Consider the following 21,197-nt stretch of genomic DNA (forward strand, 5'->3'; position numbering starts at 1 on the left):
CCCAATAATTTCAGGAGATAAACAACAAAAGTTTTACCATTATCTATCTGTAGTATTAGTCATGGTCAAAAAGGGACTAGATAGCCTGCTGTCCTAGTGTGATAGAAAAATATGGAGCCCCGCCCCCCGCATCCCCTTTTCTCTCCCAAGATCAGTTGATGAATTTTTTTTTTTTTTTTTTTTTTTTTAGAATTCAGCTAGCTAGTTGTTTTTATTAATGTCTAAGGGTCAACAGACTGTCTACATGTGCAGGTATATTTTAATCTCTTCTTCCTTTAGAGCCTTTCTTTTAATTTGAAAGTCCCTTTCTCCCCCTTCTGCTCTTTTGTGGAAAGAGCATTTGATATAAGCCAGATTATTTGAGTCTAAAGCATTCCTGGCCTTTAGAAGCTTATAATCTGGTTAGATGATATAGTTACACGGTTTAGAATTAAATTATAATACAAAGTAATAAGAGGTAAAATACCAAACTTTTTGATAATGATTAAAGGATTTCAGAGGAGACAACATATGTTCTAAAGTAATTAGGGAAGATCTGTAGGGATTTTTTTTTTGTTTTTTAAGAATAGTCATCCTCATGGTCCTATAGGATACAAGATTCACTCTCTCTAAAATAGTAGTTTTCAAATTTAAGAATGCATAAAAAGTACCCAAGTACTGGGAAAAAGTGCAAATTTCTGATGCAACCTGAAAAATTCTAATTGTAGGTCTAGAAATCAGTATTTTTAATAAGCACCCCAGATGATTTTTACATGCATTGAGAATTTCTTTACTTTTAGGACTACTACTTTGGAAATTTGGTAAGTTGTTAAATGCTATTTCTGCCCAGAGATTATGCTAGATCTGGCAGTTTTAGTGAACCATGGGTTATGTGTGGTTAGAAAGGACTCTGTGCCCATGGAACAATTACAGCAACTTTCTCTCTTCTTTTAGGAAATCTATCATCCATAGGCCAAGAAGAACAACCCAAGGACTCTATTTTTGAAGGTCATTAAAGTTTAGATAAGTCTAGAGGAGAGATTAGAGATCAACCCACTGGATGCATTATTAGAAAGATTCATGGTACTGATTACTTCCTTTAGCATTTGACTCTTGGTCCTTTTGTTCCAAGCTCCTTATTCCTGAGAAACTGGCTGTGGTCACCATAGTGGGTCAAAGAAAAACCCTTAGTGGCAGAGGTTGGGAATTACCATACTCCAAACCCAAGCATGTCACTGATGTCTTGAACATATTACCAGATACTCATGATACATAAGATAGACTTCACCCTTGGGAGAATGACCTTCTGAAAAGAATTATGGAATCATCATTAGAGCCATTAGAGGGGACATCTCAAAGTCATATAGATAAGATTTCACAAGATCCATCTGTGCTCCCAGTCCAGAGAGGAAAGCAAGACCCACGTCCAAAAAAACATAGGCATCCTAAGAAGGGTGTAAGGACAAAGAGAATGAAAAAGAGAAAGAAGAAGGAGAAAATGAAGGCCCAGTGCCCCCCGGGTCTTCCAACACCTTTGGCACCACCACAAAGAGAAGAAGATGAAACTACAGATAAAACACCAGCCCTACACAGTGCCCAAGATGATTCTGTCTTTCACCATGAGGTAGGAATTAGGCATGGGTTGGCAAGATCCTGGGCTTGTTACTATTCCATAAGAAAAATGACAGCTTCTCATCTGACAGGAGGATTTAGATCTTGAGACACAAATTGGGATTCTTGGGCCCAGATGGAATATGAAAGAACTCACTCAGAGATCATGTCGTTACGTATGGGTCTCAGTTTTGAGAGTTTTAAATTTATGTCTTTTACTTGCAGGACAGGGTACAGAGACAGCAGGACAAGAGTCCCTGTGTGATGGATCTGGAATGTCAGATCCAGCCCTGTGAGCTCTCAGTGGCTCAGGAGCCTGGGCCACCTTCACCTGCAGTGACATCCTTGGCATCACCACCACCCTGCTTTGGTCGTTTCCTAAGCTGTGTCTGTCAGACCTTCTCAAAATCTAGGAAAAGGAAACTTTGCAGAAGAAAGAGCAGCAACCAAGATGAAACAGGAGGTGATGCTAAAGTTCCAAGACCTGGTCAGCTAAGTGACCTGGGCCAAGACAAAGTGTAACATCACCAAAGCCTGTAGCAAGATGAAATTGATATAGCTTCTGCTCATGTTTGGTTTTATAGTTTTTTCTATATGTCATTGTTCCTGTTAGTTGGCTTTAACTCTATCAAATAGAGTTCAACTCTATCAAACTGCTTTTATGCTGAGATTCACAAGCTTAAAGAGGAAGTAAAAACAAAGTAAAAGTAACTTTGAGGGTTTTAACTCTATACCCAGTGATGGGATTACTTCCTTCTTCCTTCACATTAGTCTGAAGTGGGATTCACTTTTGTGTTTACCAAAATTCAAGTGTATTTCACTCATGTATTCAGCCAACTTAGTTTTGCCTGACTTCTCTGAGAATGGGAGGCCATACAAATCTGTCATTTTGAGTAGTTTCCTCCAATATCAACAACCATGTTGCTACTCCTCATACTCGGCTTCTCTCCTTCTCTTTTACTTTTGGCTGGAGATTTATTATGCATTTTAAACCTTCAGTTGCTTGGTTGAAATTCTGCCACTTATTATCTGATTTGAATAACCCTAAGGGTATGATGGCTGTTTCTGTTCTCCAATGGATACAACTATGTTCTCAGAATTCTATCTCTAACCAGTGTTTGTTTTCCTTTTGGCCACTTGTTAGTAAGACACTTGGTTTTTCCTTCTGATGTGTGTCTTTGGTGTTTTTTTTTTTTTTTTTTTTTTAAAATTCGTGTGTATTGAGAACAGTCACCCAAGGCAGTGTTCCTTCCTTGTCATTTTTTAGTTAGGCTTTCACAGAACTTTGAGTTTCTTGTGAGAATCCTAAAGAAGATAAACTTTTCTTAAAAAGTTCAAGGTCATTTCATTTTACCTTTATTCTGTTGTGTTCGGTTAATCTTGCTAGGATATAAAATAAGACTTCAGTTTATTTGGTGCTGGGTCTGAACCTAGGATACTAACTAAGCAGGTGCTCTACCACTGGCCGTATCTTCAGCCCAAAATAGAAGTTTAAATTAATCTTATACCTTCTTTTGAGAAAGTATGTTTAAGAAAATTTAGGAGATTCCCTGTAGTTTCCATTACCTGTTATTTACCATGTATCCCAGTTTATCAACTCATATAAGAAAAATAAAAATAAATATGTGTTGAAAATATCTGAGTAAGAGGTACTATACCTTATTTTCTTTGATTCTTAGCACTGACCCTACTGATTATTACACTAAAATTGGAGACATCACCTGTTTGTTTTGTTTCTTTCTTGCCTGGAATAGGGCTTTGCACTGTTGGAAGAATGTGTTGCTTGGAAAGAGTATGACTTGTAGGAATGGTGGTAAAAATTCCTTAACATTTCCTTGGAGGTATTATGTACAAACAAACCTTGAATAAGTCTTGTGGTTTTGTGAGGCTCTCAAATGAGAATCAGAAATTTTGCAAAAGGTTATATTCAGTGCTTAGAATAAAATGGGACTCCTTTTTATAGTGTCTTGCTTTAATAGTTTTAATTATATAAAAAGTGGTTGATTTGTCATTTTGTAGAGTTTTAACTGAGCTAGTTATCCATCATAAATAGGCTCAGACTATTATATAAAATTCAAATTATCTAAGTTTAGTATTTATGAATATAGTTTCTCAGTTTAATGCAAAAGAAGTGTGCTCCTAAGCAAGGCATAATGTACATAAAGCCTTATAGCACAAAGGAAGGTAGATGTTATTATTAATATATTACTGTTTTTATTATTTCCTATCATAATTTCAGGATGACCTTTAGTTGGAACCTACATAGTCATAGCTCTAGCCCATCTATATAGTGGTTTTTACTTAACAGTTATTTATTACAAAGTTAGAATACAGTTTCCAGATAAGGAGTGACCTATACAAGCATTTTGTTTGGAAATTCTTTTGTTCACATATCTCGGCCCCTCATGAAAAGGAGAAAGGATATACACATCTCTACTGGTACGTCTGTAAATGAGACTATAGAGTTACAAGTGTTAGGTGTTTGTGTTGTATCTTTATTTTTAATTATTAAACATGATTTATGACTTAAAAATCAGTTTTTGAAAAAATATTTTTAGAGGCTTTGAATGTGGGACTTCACTCCTGGGTGGATCAACAGGGCACAAGGAACAGGGAGGAGAGAGCTACCTGGCAGGCAAGCACTTCCAGCAAGCAGTGGGCAAGTGGGCCATTCGGCTTGAGTGGAGCTGTTAATAAAAAAAGAGAAAAGAACAAAAAGAAAAAGAAAAATGGAGTTAGAAAAATGATATAGTTGTATCAAAATAAAAACAAAAATAAAACCTGATGAGAGAAAAACTTGGGAGTTAGTTTTTAAATTGTTTCTCTGGCACAGCAGATAAACAAATATTAAAAATGTCTTATAAATAAATGTAAATAATTAACAACTATAAAGTTGATCATATTTAATTTATTTAGTCTCTCAATGCTTTTTTAATTTGGTAGGCACTTGAAGAGCTAGGTGTTGCTATGTTCATTGCTACTGGGTTGATAAAGCTAAAATTAACAAAACTTTTCTAGTGATTTTTTTTTTTTCAAGATCACTCATTTACTCTGATAGGAAATCAGAATGCAAGTTTTTTTTTTAACAGATTATTTAACTACTAATCTACGTTTTTAACTTCTAAATGGGATTACTTTTGCTTTGGTTCTTTGATTTTTGTTTTTGGTTCTTGTCCCAGTATTCTACATTGAAACCTTTGCTATGGACCATTTTGTTTTTGTCACCTTGTCCTCACATTACTATCCAAATTCCAAGTAATGTCATCATTACTCACTAGGAAAATTTCATCATGAACAAACCCTGGCTAGTATAAAATTATATGAGAGGGTTTACCTATTAAGTGAGTTTTAACAGAAAAAAATAGAAAATACTTGTTTTTTTAAATTTTTAATTGATTTTAAAAATAAATAACAGGAATGCATTACAATACTTATTACACATATACGGCACAATTTTTCATATCTCTGGTTGTATATAAAGTATGTTCACACCAATATGTGTCTTCATACATGTACTTTAATTATTTGGTTTTGCTGTCTTATTTAGTAAAGGAACTTAGAAACAAAAATCTCTCAAATTGACATATCTGGTTATTGGCCAAACTAAAACAAACAATAGCTAACATTAGATATAAGTATCTTATGTTTTATATACACATCTATTTTCTTCAGGGAATTTATATAGGGTTTATGTTAGTATTTTCACTTTACAGATGAGATAGTTTAAGGTCAGTAGGGTCCCAGTAACTGGCATATTTTTATGCAGAATCCAAGTGCAGATCCGGTCTATACTCATTGCATTCTGTCTCTTAGTATTATAGTGTAAAACTCTTTGCTACCAGTCTAATTCTATGATATCATGAACACACAATTTCTCTTACTTGCCAAAATTTCAATTTTAGCATTAACATGTATTCAGTAAAAATAGTCCAATAAAAATGTCTAATGAAAAGACTGTTTGGGTAAAATTTCTGCATTGAGCCATAATTAATAAAATACCTAAATCATGTGTGATTGATAAAAGAAAATTGCAGTGTAATATAAACAAACTTCTAAGCATTTCAATCAATTAAACTGAGACAATTACTTAACTGAAAAGTGATCAAGAAAAAAGGGGATAGCACATAATCATAGCAGGGCCCACCACTTGACAAGGTCACAAGACAAAGCACAGCAAAGATGAATTAGGCCCCATAGAAAGCTAATAGACTTAAGGGTGTTTCTAAACTGCTTTCAGGTGAAGGGTGTAAGGCTTGGGTAGCAGAGAGACAGGCTCTACTGTGTAAACCAGTGACCCTTGAAATAAGTGAGTATACTCCTGCTAATGAACTCCAGGCTTTAAATAGGAAATTTGAATTTTCTCACGCTTCAAACATTCTTTTCATTCTGATTTGACAAGGTCTCTTCCAAGACAAAGGAAAAGAACAACAAAACTGGAAAACTCAAATCACTGGGCTATGTGGTCAAGGAATGTTGTTCTTCAATTTTGCAAATTCAGGGTGGAAGGTCAGCCTTTGTATGTGGGTGAACAGATTGGTGGATATTTCTGCAGCTATTTCCTGCTAGCTATAAAAATCTGCAGTACTGCTCCCATCATGGAACCTTTGTAATGGAATATACTAGACACAGATAAGATTATCACCCTTGTGGTTCACAGTGCTGACCTGGAGAGGGAGTTGATTGGGATCCTTCTTGTTGTTTTTCAACCCTGTGCTTTAGAGTCCAGTCTGCAGTTGGTTGACAGGGTCCAGGGCTGATGGCTGCCTATTTTAATAGGGGTTTTGACAGTCTGCATAAAAAGGAAATATCAAAACAAATGACAAAATTCTTGAAACAAATTACATAATTTTAGAAGAATTCAAAATTCTGAGATTCTGTTATACATAATTTCTAATGTGAACTTAACCTAGTTGTAATCACTATCCTGATGCTTGGGATGCCTGTGAAAATGCACAGGACTGGATTGTTACAATGGTGACTCTTCTAGTGAACAAGACAATGGATCCATTCAGGGAAGAATGATGAAACAGCAACTGAAATTTTTAATAATAACTGTGAGAAATATCCCTTTATATCCGTCCTTTTACTTAGAAGAAAGAAGAATTATAATTCTTGCCTCACATGCACAAGTTCCTCCCAACACCACACACACACACACACACACACACACACACACACAAAGAATCTCTGGCTAAAATTTATATATGGGAGATAATAGATGAAAAATCAGTGAATCAGTGATTCTATAACTCTTTTCTTAAAGCAACTATTCATCTTAATCTTAAATCCATTCTAATTTTAAAGTTAAGATTATGAAGTAAAGGTATATATCTAATTTTGTAACTTATCTACTTGTAAATGTTATGTAAAGACATAGGTACTTGTGAAATATCTGCCTGAATTTGGACTTCAAGGATTTAAATAGTGGATACTGGTTTTGTAATTTATTACTGTTTAGCTTTATCTATTGATTTAATTATTAATCTTTGGTCTACTTATCTAGAAAAGGAGCATATTAATGTACCACAGGTGATTTTTTTTTTTTTGAGGATTTGATTAGATAATGTCTCTTAAAGAGCCACTAGCTCTTTTGTAGTGGAAAGCTTTTGACATCATAATGCCTATCAAATTCTTATAAAACAAACCAAAATGTTAACAGCATTAAATGTTATACAAGGATAAGCTACTCTTGTCAATCCTTATTTCAAAGGGAAGTAAATTTTTATTTGGGACTATCATGTGGAACAAATAGATTTAATATCGGTTTATTCCCAATTTGTATGTTTGTAGAAAAAAAATTTACATCAGAATTTGACAAGCCAAGCCAAAACTCCTTTATTGCTATGCCCTGTGAAATTCATATTAGTTGGATTTTTGTCCTTGATTTGTGGGGCTGAACAGACACTCATCTAGTTCTAACTTCTGGGATTCATGCTACATATATATATTTTTTCAATAGTAATTAACATTTTCTAAGGAAACTTAATTGTAAAAAGAGTTTACTCAATAACTGTAACAGAGTAGTGGCTCAACATTTTTGCTCCAACTCTCCTGGATGATAGGGGATATCTGATCAATAACAACACTTCACCTTGGCAACGATTATTAATGAAATTATGAAGGGGCACCTCTCAGATGTTTGTAGAGTTTTGGAGAATCATCACTGGGAAGAGCCCCCTACATTTTCATCCTATGTCATTTCCCCTATATACCCTGTTGAATAGTTCCCTAAGACTGACTAGGTAAAGAGCCATTAAGTTCTAGAGTTTTGTAATCCAGAATTCTATTTTATTCCACTCAATAGGCAAGGGACATTTGTGCCTGAACTAAAGTTATTTTATCTCAAAAATTAAAGGACATACATAAAGAGTAGAAGAAGCTCTCTGTAGTCTGTTTTGAGAAAATAAGAACAAGCATTTGCACAAGGACTGCTGAATAATGTCCATAATCCAAACAAGCTCCAGGGAGTGTGATACACTGTGATTATGTAAGCACTGGTGGAATGCCTTATAAAGGATCATTACTGCAATGTGGAATATACCAGACAGCTTGTTTGAATAGATAAGTTTTGAGCTGAACCTTGTAAGTAAAAGAAATAGGCTAGATTTCTTCAGTCCCATAGCAAAACAGCTTAAAACTACTCTAGTGGGTAAAGTCTTGGAAGCTGGATGGAGCAGATCACAAGTGTAAACCAAATACAGGTTAGAAACTGATAGAAATGGTGAAGCCATTATGGACAAGTCATCATGTCCAAAGGTAGGAATTCCAGAAGATGAATAAAGGAAAAAATGGTGCAGAGGCAATCACAAAGTCTATAGAGAGCCTGAGACTTTTACCTGTATAAAAGAAAGTTCTATCTGGTGTTGGTTATGAAATCTTTATGGTGGTAAAAGAGAACCAGAGTAGACAATATTGAAGGACACAAGAACAGATGATTCAGATGGAGAAAATCATGAAGAAATGTGCAGATGTGGCAATTCAGGTCATCATAGAATAGCTTAGAAATATGTAGTGGGAGTAGTGAGAAATTAGAAGGGGCCAGTTGCACTCCATATTTGAAGTCTATGCTTGTTTTTCATTTCATAAGTGAAAAATGACCACTATACATTCTTGAACCTTTCTAAGATAGCATTTCCCAAGTTACTGATCCCAGGAAGGAACAAATAAATGTAGGAGAGATGTACAACACTTAGACCTAGATTCAGATCTCTAGGAATATGTTTTTTGGTTATATGCTTTCCATTATACAATCTGGGCTAGGTGACTGCCTCTTCCATCACCCTCTCATAGCTCATATATTTTTATAAGTATGATAGATAAAATTAAAGGAACAATAATAAGGGAAACTTACATGTAATCACAAATTTTTTTGTATTGTGAAAATTTTTCTTTTGTATTGTGAAGAATATGAAAAGTCATGATCTCTTGATTCATGGTTTCATACTTCTATGTTAGTCAAAAATTAAACACAAAAGTTAATAAGTTTGGTTGAAAATTCCAAATGCTTATTTGTTCATAAGACAACAGAGCAGTACAGCTTATTATTTGAGAGTGTCTCTACAGACAGTTTCTGGGTTTAGTTCCTGGCTTTACCAACTAATAACTACCTCTAATAGAATACTTTTTCTGTGCTATAGTTTGCTCATCTGAAAAATAATAATTATACCTACATTATAGGCTTTGGTGAGAAATGAGGTAATAACACATTTTTAAAAATAGAATTAATATTCATCTGTTATTATCATAAAGGCAGGACATTTTGCTGATGTACTGATTTATGTGGGAAAGTGTTAGAAGGGCTCACAGGGAAAGCTTGTGTGAGGTATCTGGGAAGTCTGACCCAAAGCATAGAGGCTCCTAGCTTTCACTAAGTATGTTTAGCATGGTACAGAGATGGTAGAATCAGTGAAACTGAAAAGATTCTGGGCAGTAAGACAGAACTTACCATCTGAAGGCAATACCACAGTTATTCTATGATTATAGGGCATGCTCTTACCACATATAAAGTTTGATAGGTCTAATTCATCCATTTGTACCCAATTCTTAGGAGAGTGACAAACTAAATAAGTACATAGTAACTTCTCAGTAAATGTCTGTCAAGTAAATGAATATTCAGTGAAGAAAAGATTTTCAGTATAGCTAAAACTAGATACACTACTCATAGAAACAGCAGTTTATTACATTTGTGGTAGTTTTGCCATCTTTTACCTAGAAGACAATGCTCAGATTATGATACATTGGGAGAGAGCCCCTGAAAAGACTAGATATGAATTTTTCATCAGTTAAGTGGGATGAGACGGGGCATAAGATCAGTATTAGGCTGACTTAGAAAAATAGATTCAGAACTTCTATATTCAGTGATTAAGAAGAAGAAATACATTTCCCTTCAGAGCACTGTCAGTACTTTGCAAGATACACATGTGCACACACACACACACACACATGCACAGGTACAAATACAAACTATATTAACAGTATCCATTTATTAACTTTTGGTAAGTTCTGCCTCAAAATATAATAGCTTAAAATAGTGACAACCACTTATTTAGTGCATGATTCTGCAACTTTGGGGGGATTCTCAGAAAAGGTTCATCTGTACCCCACATAGCATCAGATAGGTGACTTTGAATTTTGACTGCAGCTTCTGTTTTCAGAATGTCCTGCTCACATAATTGGCAAGTTATGGCTTGATGTCAGCTGGGAGCTTAGCTGGGCTGTGACCCAGGATCCTCTGCTCCTTTCTACATGTGCCTCCTCATAGATTGTGTGGCTTCTTCTCAGAGCATGGTGGCTGTGTACCAAGGGTGAGCTTACCAAGGGACCCAGATAGAAGGTGGGTTTTAAAAAATAAAGACACCTAGAGTCAATTCTGTTATAGTCACAGGCACCCAGGCTCAAGAGGAGATCTCCCACCAACCCCTGTCTTCATGGGAAGGCTGTCAGTGTCACCTACAAGGAGCACATGGGATGGGAGATCTTATTAGCCATCTTAGGAAATACAGTCTGCCACAGAACTAACTTTTTTTTTTCTTTTTTAGCAGCATTTGTAAGAACTTTAATTCAGGCACCTCTGGAGATTTCCATCAGGACAAGACTTTTGTGGTATATATGAACTATTTCTGGAAGAAGGCATATTCTAAGGGAGGAAATATTTTTGTGGAGGTTTGGAAAAGATGGATTCAATTAGATCTAAAGTGTCATGAATAGAACAAAAAGATGCAGCATTTATTTGACTAATGTAAGTTAGTATGAAGAGCTAAATGTCAGTAATTTAAAAACTGAAGTTATAAAACTTCACCTTGCCCTGTTGATGTCATTGGATGGGAATATTTTGAACAACCAAGTCCTTCAACTATGGCTCCTTTAGATATAGCTTAGAATTTTTGAAGTAAATCTAATTTTTCCCTTTCTGTAACTGAACAGTTTCTATGATGACTGAGGCTCAGAAAAATCTGACCCACCAAATTGAAAGTACACAGGAAAATCATGGGGAAATCTATATCTGAAGTATGTGTCAACATTCTTTGTTGGTAAATATTTATTGAGCTTTTGCAGGTGAAATATAATGACTGCAGTTTCACTTCAAGGCAGATTAGAGTTCAGCTGAGAACAGTGTTCAGCAAATCAAATGCCAGAAGCTTTGACCATGTCAAAGGAGAGGCACTTACATTTTTGTTTTTGTTAATTATTTATTTGCATGGCAGTACAGCAAAATCTGACCAGCTGGCCCAAGATACTTTTCATAGTCTCTGCCTGCTTCTGTCTTATTCACAACTGAACTGTTATTGATCTGAATGAGGCAATACAACTGATAGCTTCCCCAAAAGCCAGATCCTTACTCTGTCCAGGATTTGGAGCAAGAGACCAAAAACAATACATTTTCTTCTTCAAGATATATTTATCACTTTCTGCTTCCTTCTTTCTAAGCATAGCAGACTATCAAAGCCAAGCTGTGATTGAATAATGCAATTATTTTCTCCTCCTTATGGAATGTTAATCTGATAGACAGACTCTGCCCTGGCAGAGGAGAGGGTAATCATTGTTGTCTCTTACTTTACTAACCTCCGAGAAGTACTTTGTCTCTCATTTTCTTCAATCATATATTATTTGAACTGATCCCATATGCTTCAGAATTTTTTGTTTGTTTGTTTAACAATTGAGCTTCCTTATGAAGAACCAGTGTAGTTAAATAATGGTGTATTTGTGACAACTATGTGTTCCTATGTCTCACCACTATTGTCAGGATAGGGAGTCTCTGCACTCCATTGAATAGGCTAGACCTAAATGTCGCGACCCCTCGCCGGCAAGGGAAAACACGACACAGGATTTTTTTTTTAGCAGTTTATTCAGGCCTTGATTCATGTATCATCTTCTAGTGACCCCCCGCCGAGCGCCCAAGCACAGCCTAATAAAGCCTCCCGCATACCAATCCTAAGCTGCCACGTGGACCTTTCTCATAGGGTGGGAAGGGATTGCGTGCCAATTCTCCATATTAGGAGTTGTTTATCACAGGCCACAGTGGAAGCCGGCGCCATCTTCTAATGGTCTAATTAGAACGGCTCACCACACCTAAATATTGGGAACACTCAATTAAAAGAATTTTAGTTTCTTATCTGGGCACATAGCATGGAATGGTGGGCTCATTTGCTTAGGGGAATTGAGGCAGAGCCTTAGGATCATATAACTGTCAATTTCATTTAAGGCTTCTTGCCATTTGCTGATTTGTATATGATAATTTATTGAATCTCAACAGCATCTGTACGGGATTAAAGACATTGCCTTGGTCATAGCTCCTAAATTTCCATACCTTCTGATGCTGCCAGGCATAGAAAGTGTACAACTGCTTTCACATCTGGGATTCCTCTCCCTGACACTAGGCAGAGATTGAAACAAACTGTAGTTGTTATTTCATCTCCTTGTAGTAATGACAGTTCATAGGGTTTAAAATTGTACATTTTCTATGTGTTACACAAGTTCTTTAACCTACGACCTGTAACTGATTGCATGAATTTAATATTGTGTTTGGACATGTTCAAAAAGAAGTTATTTTGAAGCTTACTGTTCTATCTTTCTTCAAATTTAATTCACTTTCTATTCAAAGTTCCATTTCTGTTTTTGAATGAATTCCATTCCTTTCAGGAAATTCACTATAGGACACCTTTAGGTACTAATGTGACATAGACCGTACAAATAATTGAGTTTTGTAGTGTGTATGCTTTTCTTCTGTCTGGGAAAAAAAAAGTTAAATGAACCTGTTTGATTTTGCTTTAAGGAGTTAAGCTTAGAAAAATGCTTCAAACAGCATGACTTTTTTAGACAGGTAGTAATTTATTGTTAGACATTCTGAAATGGTTTCTCTGGCAGAAATAAACATACAATGAAATTATCCAAAAAGCATTCAGGTGAGTGTATTGATTCAACAAATGACAGGAAAGTTTAAAATTTGAATATTTTGTGAATCATGGTTGTAACTTTAGCAATTGAAGGGATATGAAGACAAATCAAATGGAAAGAAATTTTGATTTTAATTTGGAAAATGTGCAGTTACATAGAAGATAGTAAAATTACTAGAAAAAGATTTTGATAAATAACTGAAAATTATATTTTAAAAAACCAAAAAGATTAAGAACATGGTGATTGACAAGTATTAATATAGCTTAAATATGTTTTTGAAGCAAATGCACATGACATATTTCAGTATTTCTCCAATGATTTCAACAAAAGATTTTGGTTTTGTTTCCTGGTTGAAGCTTAGCAAATGATATGTAAAAAAGCCAAATGGCTACATGGTAAGAAAAGGTTCTTAATTAGCTATCAATCCTTTTAAACATCTGTATATTCAAATAGATATATACAAATGTGCACATACCCCAGAAAGAATGACAAGATGTACTGTGATTCCATAACTGGTAGGAAGGATATCTGTTGGAATATCACATAATCAAAACAGAAAGAAAGAAAGGAAGAATGAAGTTATGTATTTATCAACACCAGAAACAGAATACACAGCTTAGATGGAATGTTCAACAAAATAGTCTATCTTATGAGTTACAAAGCAAACCTTGTTAAATTTAAAAGAATTGAAATTATTCAAAGTGTTCTCAGATAGTAACAAAATTCAACTAGAAAGCAAAACCAATTATATCTGGAAAAACCCCATGTAATAGAAAATTAAAGCACTATTGAATAATCAGTGAGTCAAAGAGAAAATCTCAAGTGATATTGGAAATGACTTTGAATGACTTTGTATGAGAAAATAAACACATGTAGAAAAAGAGCAAATATGTCACATCATTCCACTGGCTTTCTTTTGCCCATCCCTGCTCCTTTCCCTTCATTCTCCTTTGTCTAATGCAGTGAACATCTATTATTTCTTTATGCTCTACCTGCATTATAGTGGATTATCTTCCACATATCAGAGAAAACATTTGACCTTTGTTTTTTTGGGGGGATTGGCTTATTTCACTTAGCATGATAGTTTCCAGATCCATCCATTTGCCAGAAAATATCATAACATTATTCTTCTTTATGGCTGAGTAATACTCCACAATCTGACAAAATCTTTCTATGTATCTATATGAATATACCACAGTGAATCTCACCATTATGTATATACACAGGAAATTTTATATATATACATATACCAACAACTATGGGTAAATGGCAAAAGACCCATAGAGTGAGGGAAGGGAGCAGGGGTTGAGGGAGGGGAAGAAAAAGGGAGGAACTGGGGACTGAATTAGAACAAGATATATTCTATGCGTTTATAATTATGTCAAAATAAATCCTACTGTCATTATTTAACTAAGAACAACACATACAATAAAACAAATTTTAAAAATAAAACTAGCAAAGAAATACTAGATTATTTCTAGTATTTCTGAAATATTCTGAATAAGACTGAAAAAATCAGAAAGATACAGACAACTCTTTTCTTAATCACACATAAAGCAGCCCACTGCAGTCATAACAAAACCTGTAATGAACTATTTTGTTTAAAGAGCCTAGTTTCTTTAAGAAAGGAAAAGAATAAATAAATAGAAAATAGAGAATCAGTGTAACCAAAATCTGTTTTTTTTAAATAAAATTGACAAAGCCTCAAAAAAGATAGACCAAGAAAATAAGAGAAGACACACATAATCAACATTGAGAATGAGAGGGGGAAAAATCACTACAGACCCAACAGACTTTAAAAGGATAATAAAGGAATAATTTTTATGGATGTATGAATGCTTTATGCACAAAGACTTATAACTTACATGAAATGGAGCAATGCCTTTGAAGACAGAGATGTCAAAACTCTCTAAAAAGAAACAGATAACATCTCATCCCGTGTCTACTGAAATAATCTAATTCAGAGTTAAATATCTTCACAAAATATTTCCAAGCCAAGATGTTTTCACTGGTAAACTCTATTAAATACCTAAGGAAGAAATAACATCAATTATTTGCAGTCACTCCCAGAGTTAGAAAAATAAGAAAAATTTCAAACTCATTTGTGGAGTTACCAATAACCTGATGCCAAAACTAGACAGAAACTTTATAAGAGATAAAGAACTACAGATTAATGTTCCTCTTGAACACAGAGAAATCCTCAACAAAATATTAGTGAGTCAAATCCAACAATATCTATAAAGCATAATAACTATAGCTTCATGAGGCTTATCCTAGAATGAAACCCCAGACATTAGAACTAACAGATTATTCCTCCAGTTCTACTTTAAAATTAATGAGTGTAGATTATCACATTGTAGATTAACATATAGTCATCAACAAAAGGATTGCATAATATCAATAGATGAGTGAAAAGCATATGACAAAATTATTCAGCATCCAATTCATGATAAAAACTCTCAGCCTACTTGGAATAGAAATGAACATCTCCAATCTGATGAAGGACAAATAATCTATGAAAATCCTACAGCTAATATGCTTAGTAGTGAAATACTGATGGTCTTCTTCCTAAGATCACACACTAGGTAAGGGTGTCTGCTCTCACCATTCCTATTGACTATAAAACCAGAAATGGTTTAGCAAAAGCAGTAAGTTTAGAAAATAAAGGACATTTTCTTTTCATTTCCTTTCTTTCTAAATGGTTGGAAAAGAGGAAAAAATAAACCATTCTTTCTTACAATGGCATAATTTTCTATAGAGAAAAATCTCAAAAATCCGTTAAACTATTAGAACTAAAGAGTTTAGCAAGGTTGCAGTATATAAGTGCAATAGACAACTATGTTTTTATACACTACAATGAACAGTTGAAAAATTGAGATTTTAAAAAGGAGCAATATTTATGATAGTTCCAAATGAATATTATGAAAAAAGTATAACAAAATATTTGTAGAATCTTTAATGCTCCAAACTATAAAATACTGATGATATTAATGAAGGTAATTATCATGTTTATGGATTGGGAGATCTTATACTTGACAAAATGTCAGTTCTTCCCATATTTATCTTTAGATTTTAGTGCAATCTCAATAAATGTTGAAGCAAGTTTTTTTTTTTCTGTAGCTATCCACAAGACAAAGGAACTAGATTAGCCAAACAATTGTATAAAGAGAGTTTAAGGACACACACTCCTGAATTTTAAGATATAATAAGGCTATAGTAGTTATGTCTGTCAGCTATTATCTGTTAACTCTCTTTATAAGTTGATATCTGGGGCAATTAACACATAAAGAGAAAATTTTAATTTTGGCTCATATTTCTGAGGGTTCCAGTCCAAGATTGGGAAGGCCCATTGCTTTGGGCCTCTGGTGAGGACAACACAAAATGGCAGGAGCATGTGGTGGCACAAACTGCTCACTTCAAGAGCCATTAAGCTGAGAGAGAAGACCAGTAGGATTCACAGTTCCTTTTGAGGACAGGTTCCCAGTAACCTAAGCCCTCCCATAAGTCCCCACCTCATAAAGGTCTGCAGCTCTTTCCATAGACCCACCCAGGGGACATTTGGGGGACATTCATACAAACTAGCAGTAGTCATGGCATTATAGTATTGGTGAAAATATGAATACATGGAACATTGGAACAAAAGATAAAATTTAGAAATATACCCACATTAAAGTAGTTAACTTTTGACAAATTTGCAATGAAAAACCAATAGAGATGCTTAGTCTTTTTCAACAAATAAATCTGGGATAACAGGAAATTCACACGTAAGACAATGGACTTTCATTTTTATCTTATTCCACAAACAAAAATTAACTCTATCAGGACACAATTAACAGAATAGCAACCCAGAGAGAAGGAGAAAATAAATGCAAATTACATATCAGATAAAGTATGTGTACCATATAAAGACCTCTCAAAACTAAAAAATTAGAAAATAACCAATTTAAAACAGGCAAGATATTTCACTAATACTTCAATAACAATAAAGAAGCAGATGGCAAATAAAGACATATATTCTACATCCTTGGTCATTAGAGGAATGAAAATTAAAACCACCAGGAGATAGCATTACACACTTATTAACTTGATTAAAATTAAAAATTATTGATGATTCTCAATGCTCATGAGGATGCAGAGCAAAAGGAACTCTCATACATTGTTGGTAGGACTGTAAAATGGCACAGTCACTCTAAAAAACAGTTTGGCAACTGCTCAAAAAGAAAATATGTTCTCTAGCACTGCAAAAAATAAAATACCAAACCCAATCCAACCCAACCCAACAATACGTACTTGTGATACGATCCAGAAATCCCATTTTTAGGTTTGCATGTTAGAGAAAGGAATCTTTATGTTCACAGAAAAATGTGCATATGCTTATAACAGCATTATTAATGATCACTTAAAACCAGAATATCACAAATATTTTCAGTGGGGAAATAGATAAACAAGCTGATGCATATATGTGATGGAACAATATTACCAATTAAATTCAGAACTTGAATGAAACTTCAGAGAATTATTCTAGGCTAAAGAACTAGAACTGAAACTCAAAAGGTTATATACTGTGTGACTTTACTTACATAACATTCTGAATGTGGCAAAAAAAAAAGAGGGGAGGAGATAGAGAACAGATCTGTGTTTGTCAGGGCTTAGGAATTAGGAGGGTGTGTACACAAGTGGCAGCAGCACTTAAAGAGTGCTAGAACTATTTTGCATCTTCTCTATGGCTAAATATACATGTTGAAATTCAGAGCCATCCATTGCAAAATGTAAATTTCACTGTTTGGAAATAAAATAGAGTTTCATTGGAATCATTATCACTGTTTTATGTAGAATAAGAAGATAACTCAGTGCACTCTCAACTTTCTAATCTGTAGTTATACATTAAATGAAAGGGCTCAAAGTTTGCTCTTTTGCTAATAAATCTTAATATTCTGCTAGGAACTTAATAGATGGCCCAAAGATAATATTAAAACTAATAGCTTTAAATTCTGATGTTTTCAAGGATTTTAAGTTCCCAGTATCCCCTTTTCATGTACTTAGGTCTCCAGTTCACATTTTATTTAAAATGGTAATTTCTATAAAATATTTAATCATTTATCTTCAATAGTACTTTCTTTAAAATAGGATAAAATGAAAATTCTCCCCTATTCTCCTCAATCCCCATCTCTGCACCTTTCTCAAATTTATTCCGACATTTTTTTTTTTTTTTTGTATAAAAGGAGACTTAAGACAGATAGGAGCATTACTTAAATTGAATGACTGTGCTAATGTTGCTTTAGGAAAAAAAAATTGTACCAGAATGTTCCATCCATAAAAGCAACAGTGTTTCAAAACTAGAAATCAGTATATGTATATTTTTTACAAACTTCTAGTAAGAGGATTAAAGATCAATTAGGTGTCATAAACTGTGAAGGCCCTAAAATTCGGCCCACTTGCAAGCTTGTAAGCCCATTACAGTTTCATAGATACCCTTTGCCAGAGTCTCCAATCAGCCTAATCATCAGTCACTGGGAACTGTAGCCCAAAGAAGCCATTAGGGTTCCAGTCTCTAAAAGTAGATAGTATCTCCAATTCAGTGTAGAGTCTCCAATTCAGTTTATTTTCCCATCCAAAGGCAACTTATTTGCATATTAGTGGGAAAAATAACCAAGTGAAGCACATACTGTCTCTCTGTCAAAGAGTAAGATAAATGCTGAGTGTTCATTTGGATGGGGAAAAAGAACAGGCAAAGTGACATCAATTTTTCCTTCACTGATAGACATAGCAAGTGTTGTGAATCTGCCAATATATTCCTAAAAATGTTTATTTGATGAAGGTATCTAAATTCAGAGTTTTAGAGTTTACCAGCTACCTCTCTGTAGAGGTAGCTAGGGCCATTGAGACTGAGTCTTCTGATTTGCTAACCCACTCATCGACTACAGTGTGAAATTTTTGGACACTATGGAGTAAAGCCACTTGTGTTTAAATCATGACCTACTCATTCATGGCAAGTAACAGTGGATTTTAGATAGCTCTGCTCTGTATGTCAGAAGCCTGCCATATGAATATGAATTGGTCTCCATAATCAGGTGTCACTGACTAGGAAATAAGGTATTGGCAATGTCCATGGCAAAATACCAGGCACCATCAGTCCATGCAGTGGATTCAGCTATAGTCACAATGAAGAAACAACTTTGGCTATGTGACAATTACTGAAGTCACTGGTGATTAAACCACTTTAAACTTCCTGCTGATATTAGTCATTTTCACTAGTTACACAGGCTGTTGCATCTTTTACTAACCCTGCCGTCTTTTAAGTCCTTTAGTCACAGAACTGTGTATTTCCATTTTTCTCCTGGAATTCTATGCTGTTTCTGTTGGACTAGCTGCAGAGGGGGCAGGATAATGGATTAAATAGACACATAACACGTCTCACTAGCATTTCTTTTTCTATAGTAGTTCCTGAATGGGAGACTCTCTTGGCACTTATAAGCATTCACAGTATGATAAAACATTCACAGTAAAACCTCAGTATTAATTACACATTCATTAATGCAAGCCACAACACTTTACAGCACATGGAATCACCCTGAAAGATCCCATCTTCAAGGTCAGGTTAACTTCCCTTTCACACTGTGAGCATTTCTCAGACTGCCCTGGTTGAATATGAACAATTACTTTACCCTTGGGATTGGATAGGATTGTGACTTGTTCTCCTGCACCTATCAGGGCCACAAAATTTGAATCCTTCCTCCTCCATAGTTCTTTAGCATACTTGAGCAGGTGCATACTGCCTTTGGTCCCCCTGAGGACAGGGACAACTTGGACTTACCCCTAAAGGTTTTCTGTTAAAAGCTGTCAAGTTTGGATTAGAAGAGGAGAAAGGATCAGGATTCATATAGAAAGACAGTGACTTTACTCTAATAAATCATATTTACTTGCCATTTGGAGTGCTATAGCATAGAGTTCAACCAAATCAACCACTAATGTTTTGATCCAATTAAAACCCCACACCAAGCAGAAAGGTCATCATAATCAGCACCATCAACTTCAACATTGACTGTACCACCACAGACACATTTAGTTTGATTTGGAATTCTTGGAGTTCTGTCCTTTGTCTGACTGGCTTTCATTTCCACCAAGACAATTTTTGTCAAGAAGTCCACCTTAACCTGGGGTACCCACTGCCGATTTCACCAAGATAGCATCTCTTAAATTCTCACTTGGTTTCAACATAGGACTAATGAAGATTTTTTTCCAAGGCCGCAGAGTTAGCAGCAAGAATTTTTTCTGATTTCAGCTAGGTGTGATGGCTCATGCCTGCCTTGGCAACTTAGTGAGGCCCTAAACAATTTGGATAGACCCTGCCTCAAAATAGAAAATAAAAAATGGCTAAGGATACAGCTCAGTGGTAAAGCGCCTCTGAGTTCAATCCCCAGTACAAAAAAAAAAAAATTCATATTTTCTAGGAGTCTGTTTCTCATTTCTCATTTTCTACGAAGTCACCTTTACCAACATTGTAAATTCAATCTTGGGCACTAAGAGCATGAATACTAGTCAATGCCTCATCGGCTTCTCATGTATGTCTTCCTTTCTCAAAGAAATCTCCTGAAGAGGGCTGAAGTTTCCTTATAGCAGTCAGAATTCACTGGAAAAAAAAAATCAGACTTTTTCCTCTTGCCTTTGAACGAATCTAAGATTACCCTGATTAGAAGAGGCTGAGCCATACACAATCCAGCTGTCTTCTTCACCCCCTTTTTTTTTCTTTTTCAAGGCAGGCATCGAGGATTGAACTACAGGCCACTTGACCAGTGGGCCACATCCCCATCCCTGTTTTGTATTTTGTTTAGAAGCAGGGTCTCACTGAGTTGCTTATTGCCTTCCTTTTGCTAACGCTGGCTTTGAACTCAAGATCCTCTTGCCTCAGTGTCGCAAGCCCCTAAAATTACAGGTGTGTGCCACAGCAAGCATTAGATATGTCTGCATAGCTCTCATCTCCCAGTTGGACCAGTTAAAGTTCCAGTACTTTTCCTGCTTTCTCTCCATAGCAGTCACAAACTTTCCTCCTTTCACACTGAATGAAGGAATATAGCTTGTTTGAAAGGGAATCAGATCTTCTCTCACCCATGATGATCTTATAATTGGTTGTTACAAACAGTTGGTTTGGAGGCTGACTGTTAAGATTGACCAGGACGTCTCCCTCCTCCACCATGGTTAGCTGGTTTTCAATC

At 35.2% G+C, this 21,197-nt stretch overlaps 1 protein-coding gene across 1 annotated transcript; it reads left to right on the forward strand.

Annotated features, from left to right (window-relative positions):
- The first annotated feature begins 1,450 nt into the window (after nucleotides 1-1,450).
- On the forward strand, nucleotides 1,451-2,112 carry LOC107136038. Its single transcript, XM_015478272.1, has 2 exons — nucleotides 1,451-1,603; nucleotides 1,816-2,112. The coding sequence occupies exons 1-2, from the start codon at nucleotides 1,451-1,453 to the stop codon at nucleotides 2,110-2,112; spliced, it is 450 nt and encodes a 149-aa protein (XP_015333758.1).
- The last annotated feature ends 19,085 nt before the right edge of the window (nucleotides 2,113-21,197 follow it).

Source organism: Marmota marmota, unplaced genomic scaffold (assembly GCF_001458135.2).
Source record: "Marmota marmota marmota unplaced genomic scaffold, marMar, whole genome shotgun sequence".
Taxonomy (NCBI): domain Eukaryota; kingdom Metazoa; phylum Chordata; class Mammalia; order Rodentia; family Sciuridae; genus Marmota; species Marmota marmota.

Coding starts and splice junctions, on each gene's coding strand:
- LOC107136038 (XM_015478272.1), top strand. CDS start 1,451: ATGAAAAAGAGAAAGAAGAAGGAGAAAATGAAGGCCCAGTGCCCCCCG. Junction 1,604..1,815: donor ATTCTGTCTTTCACCATGAG/GTAGGAATTAGG, acceptor TTTTACTTGCAG/GACAGGGTACAGAGACAGCA.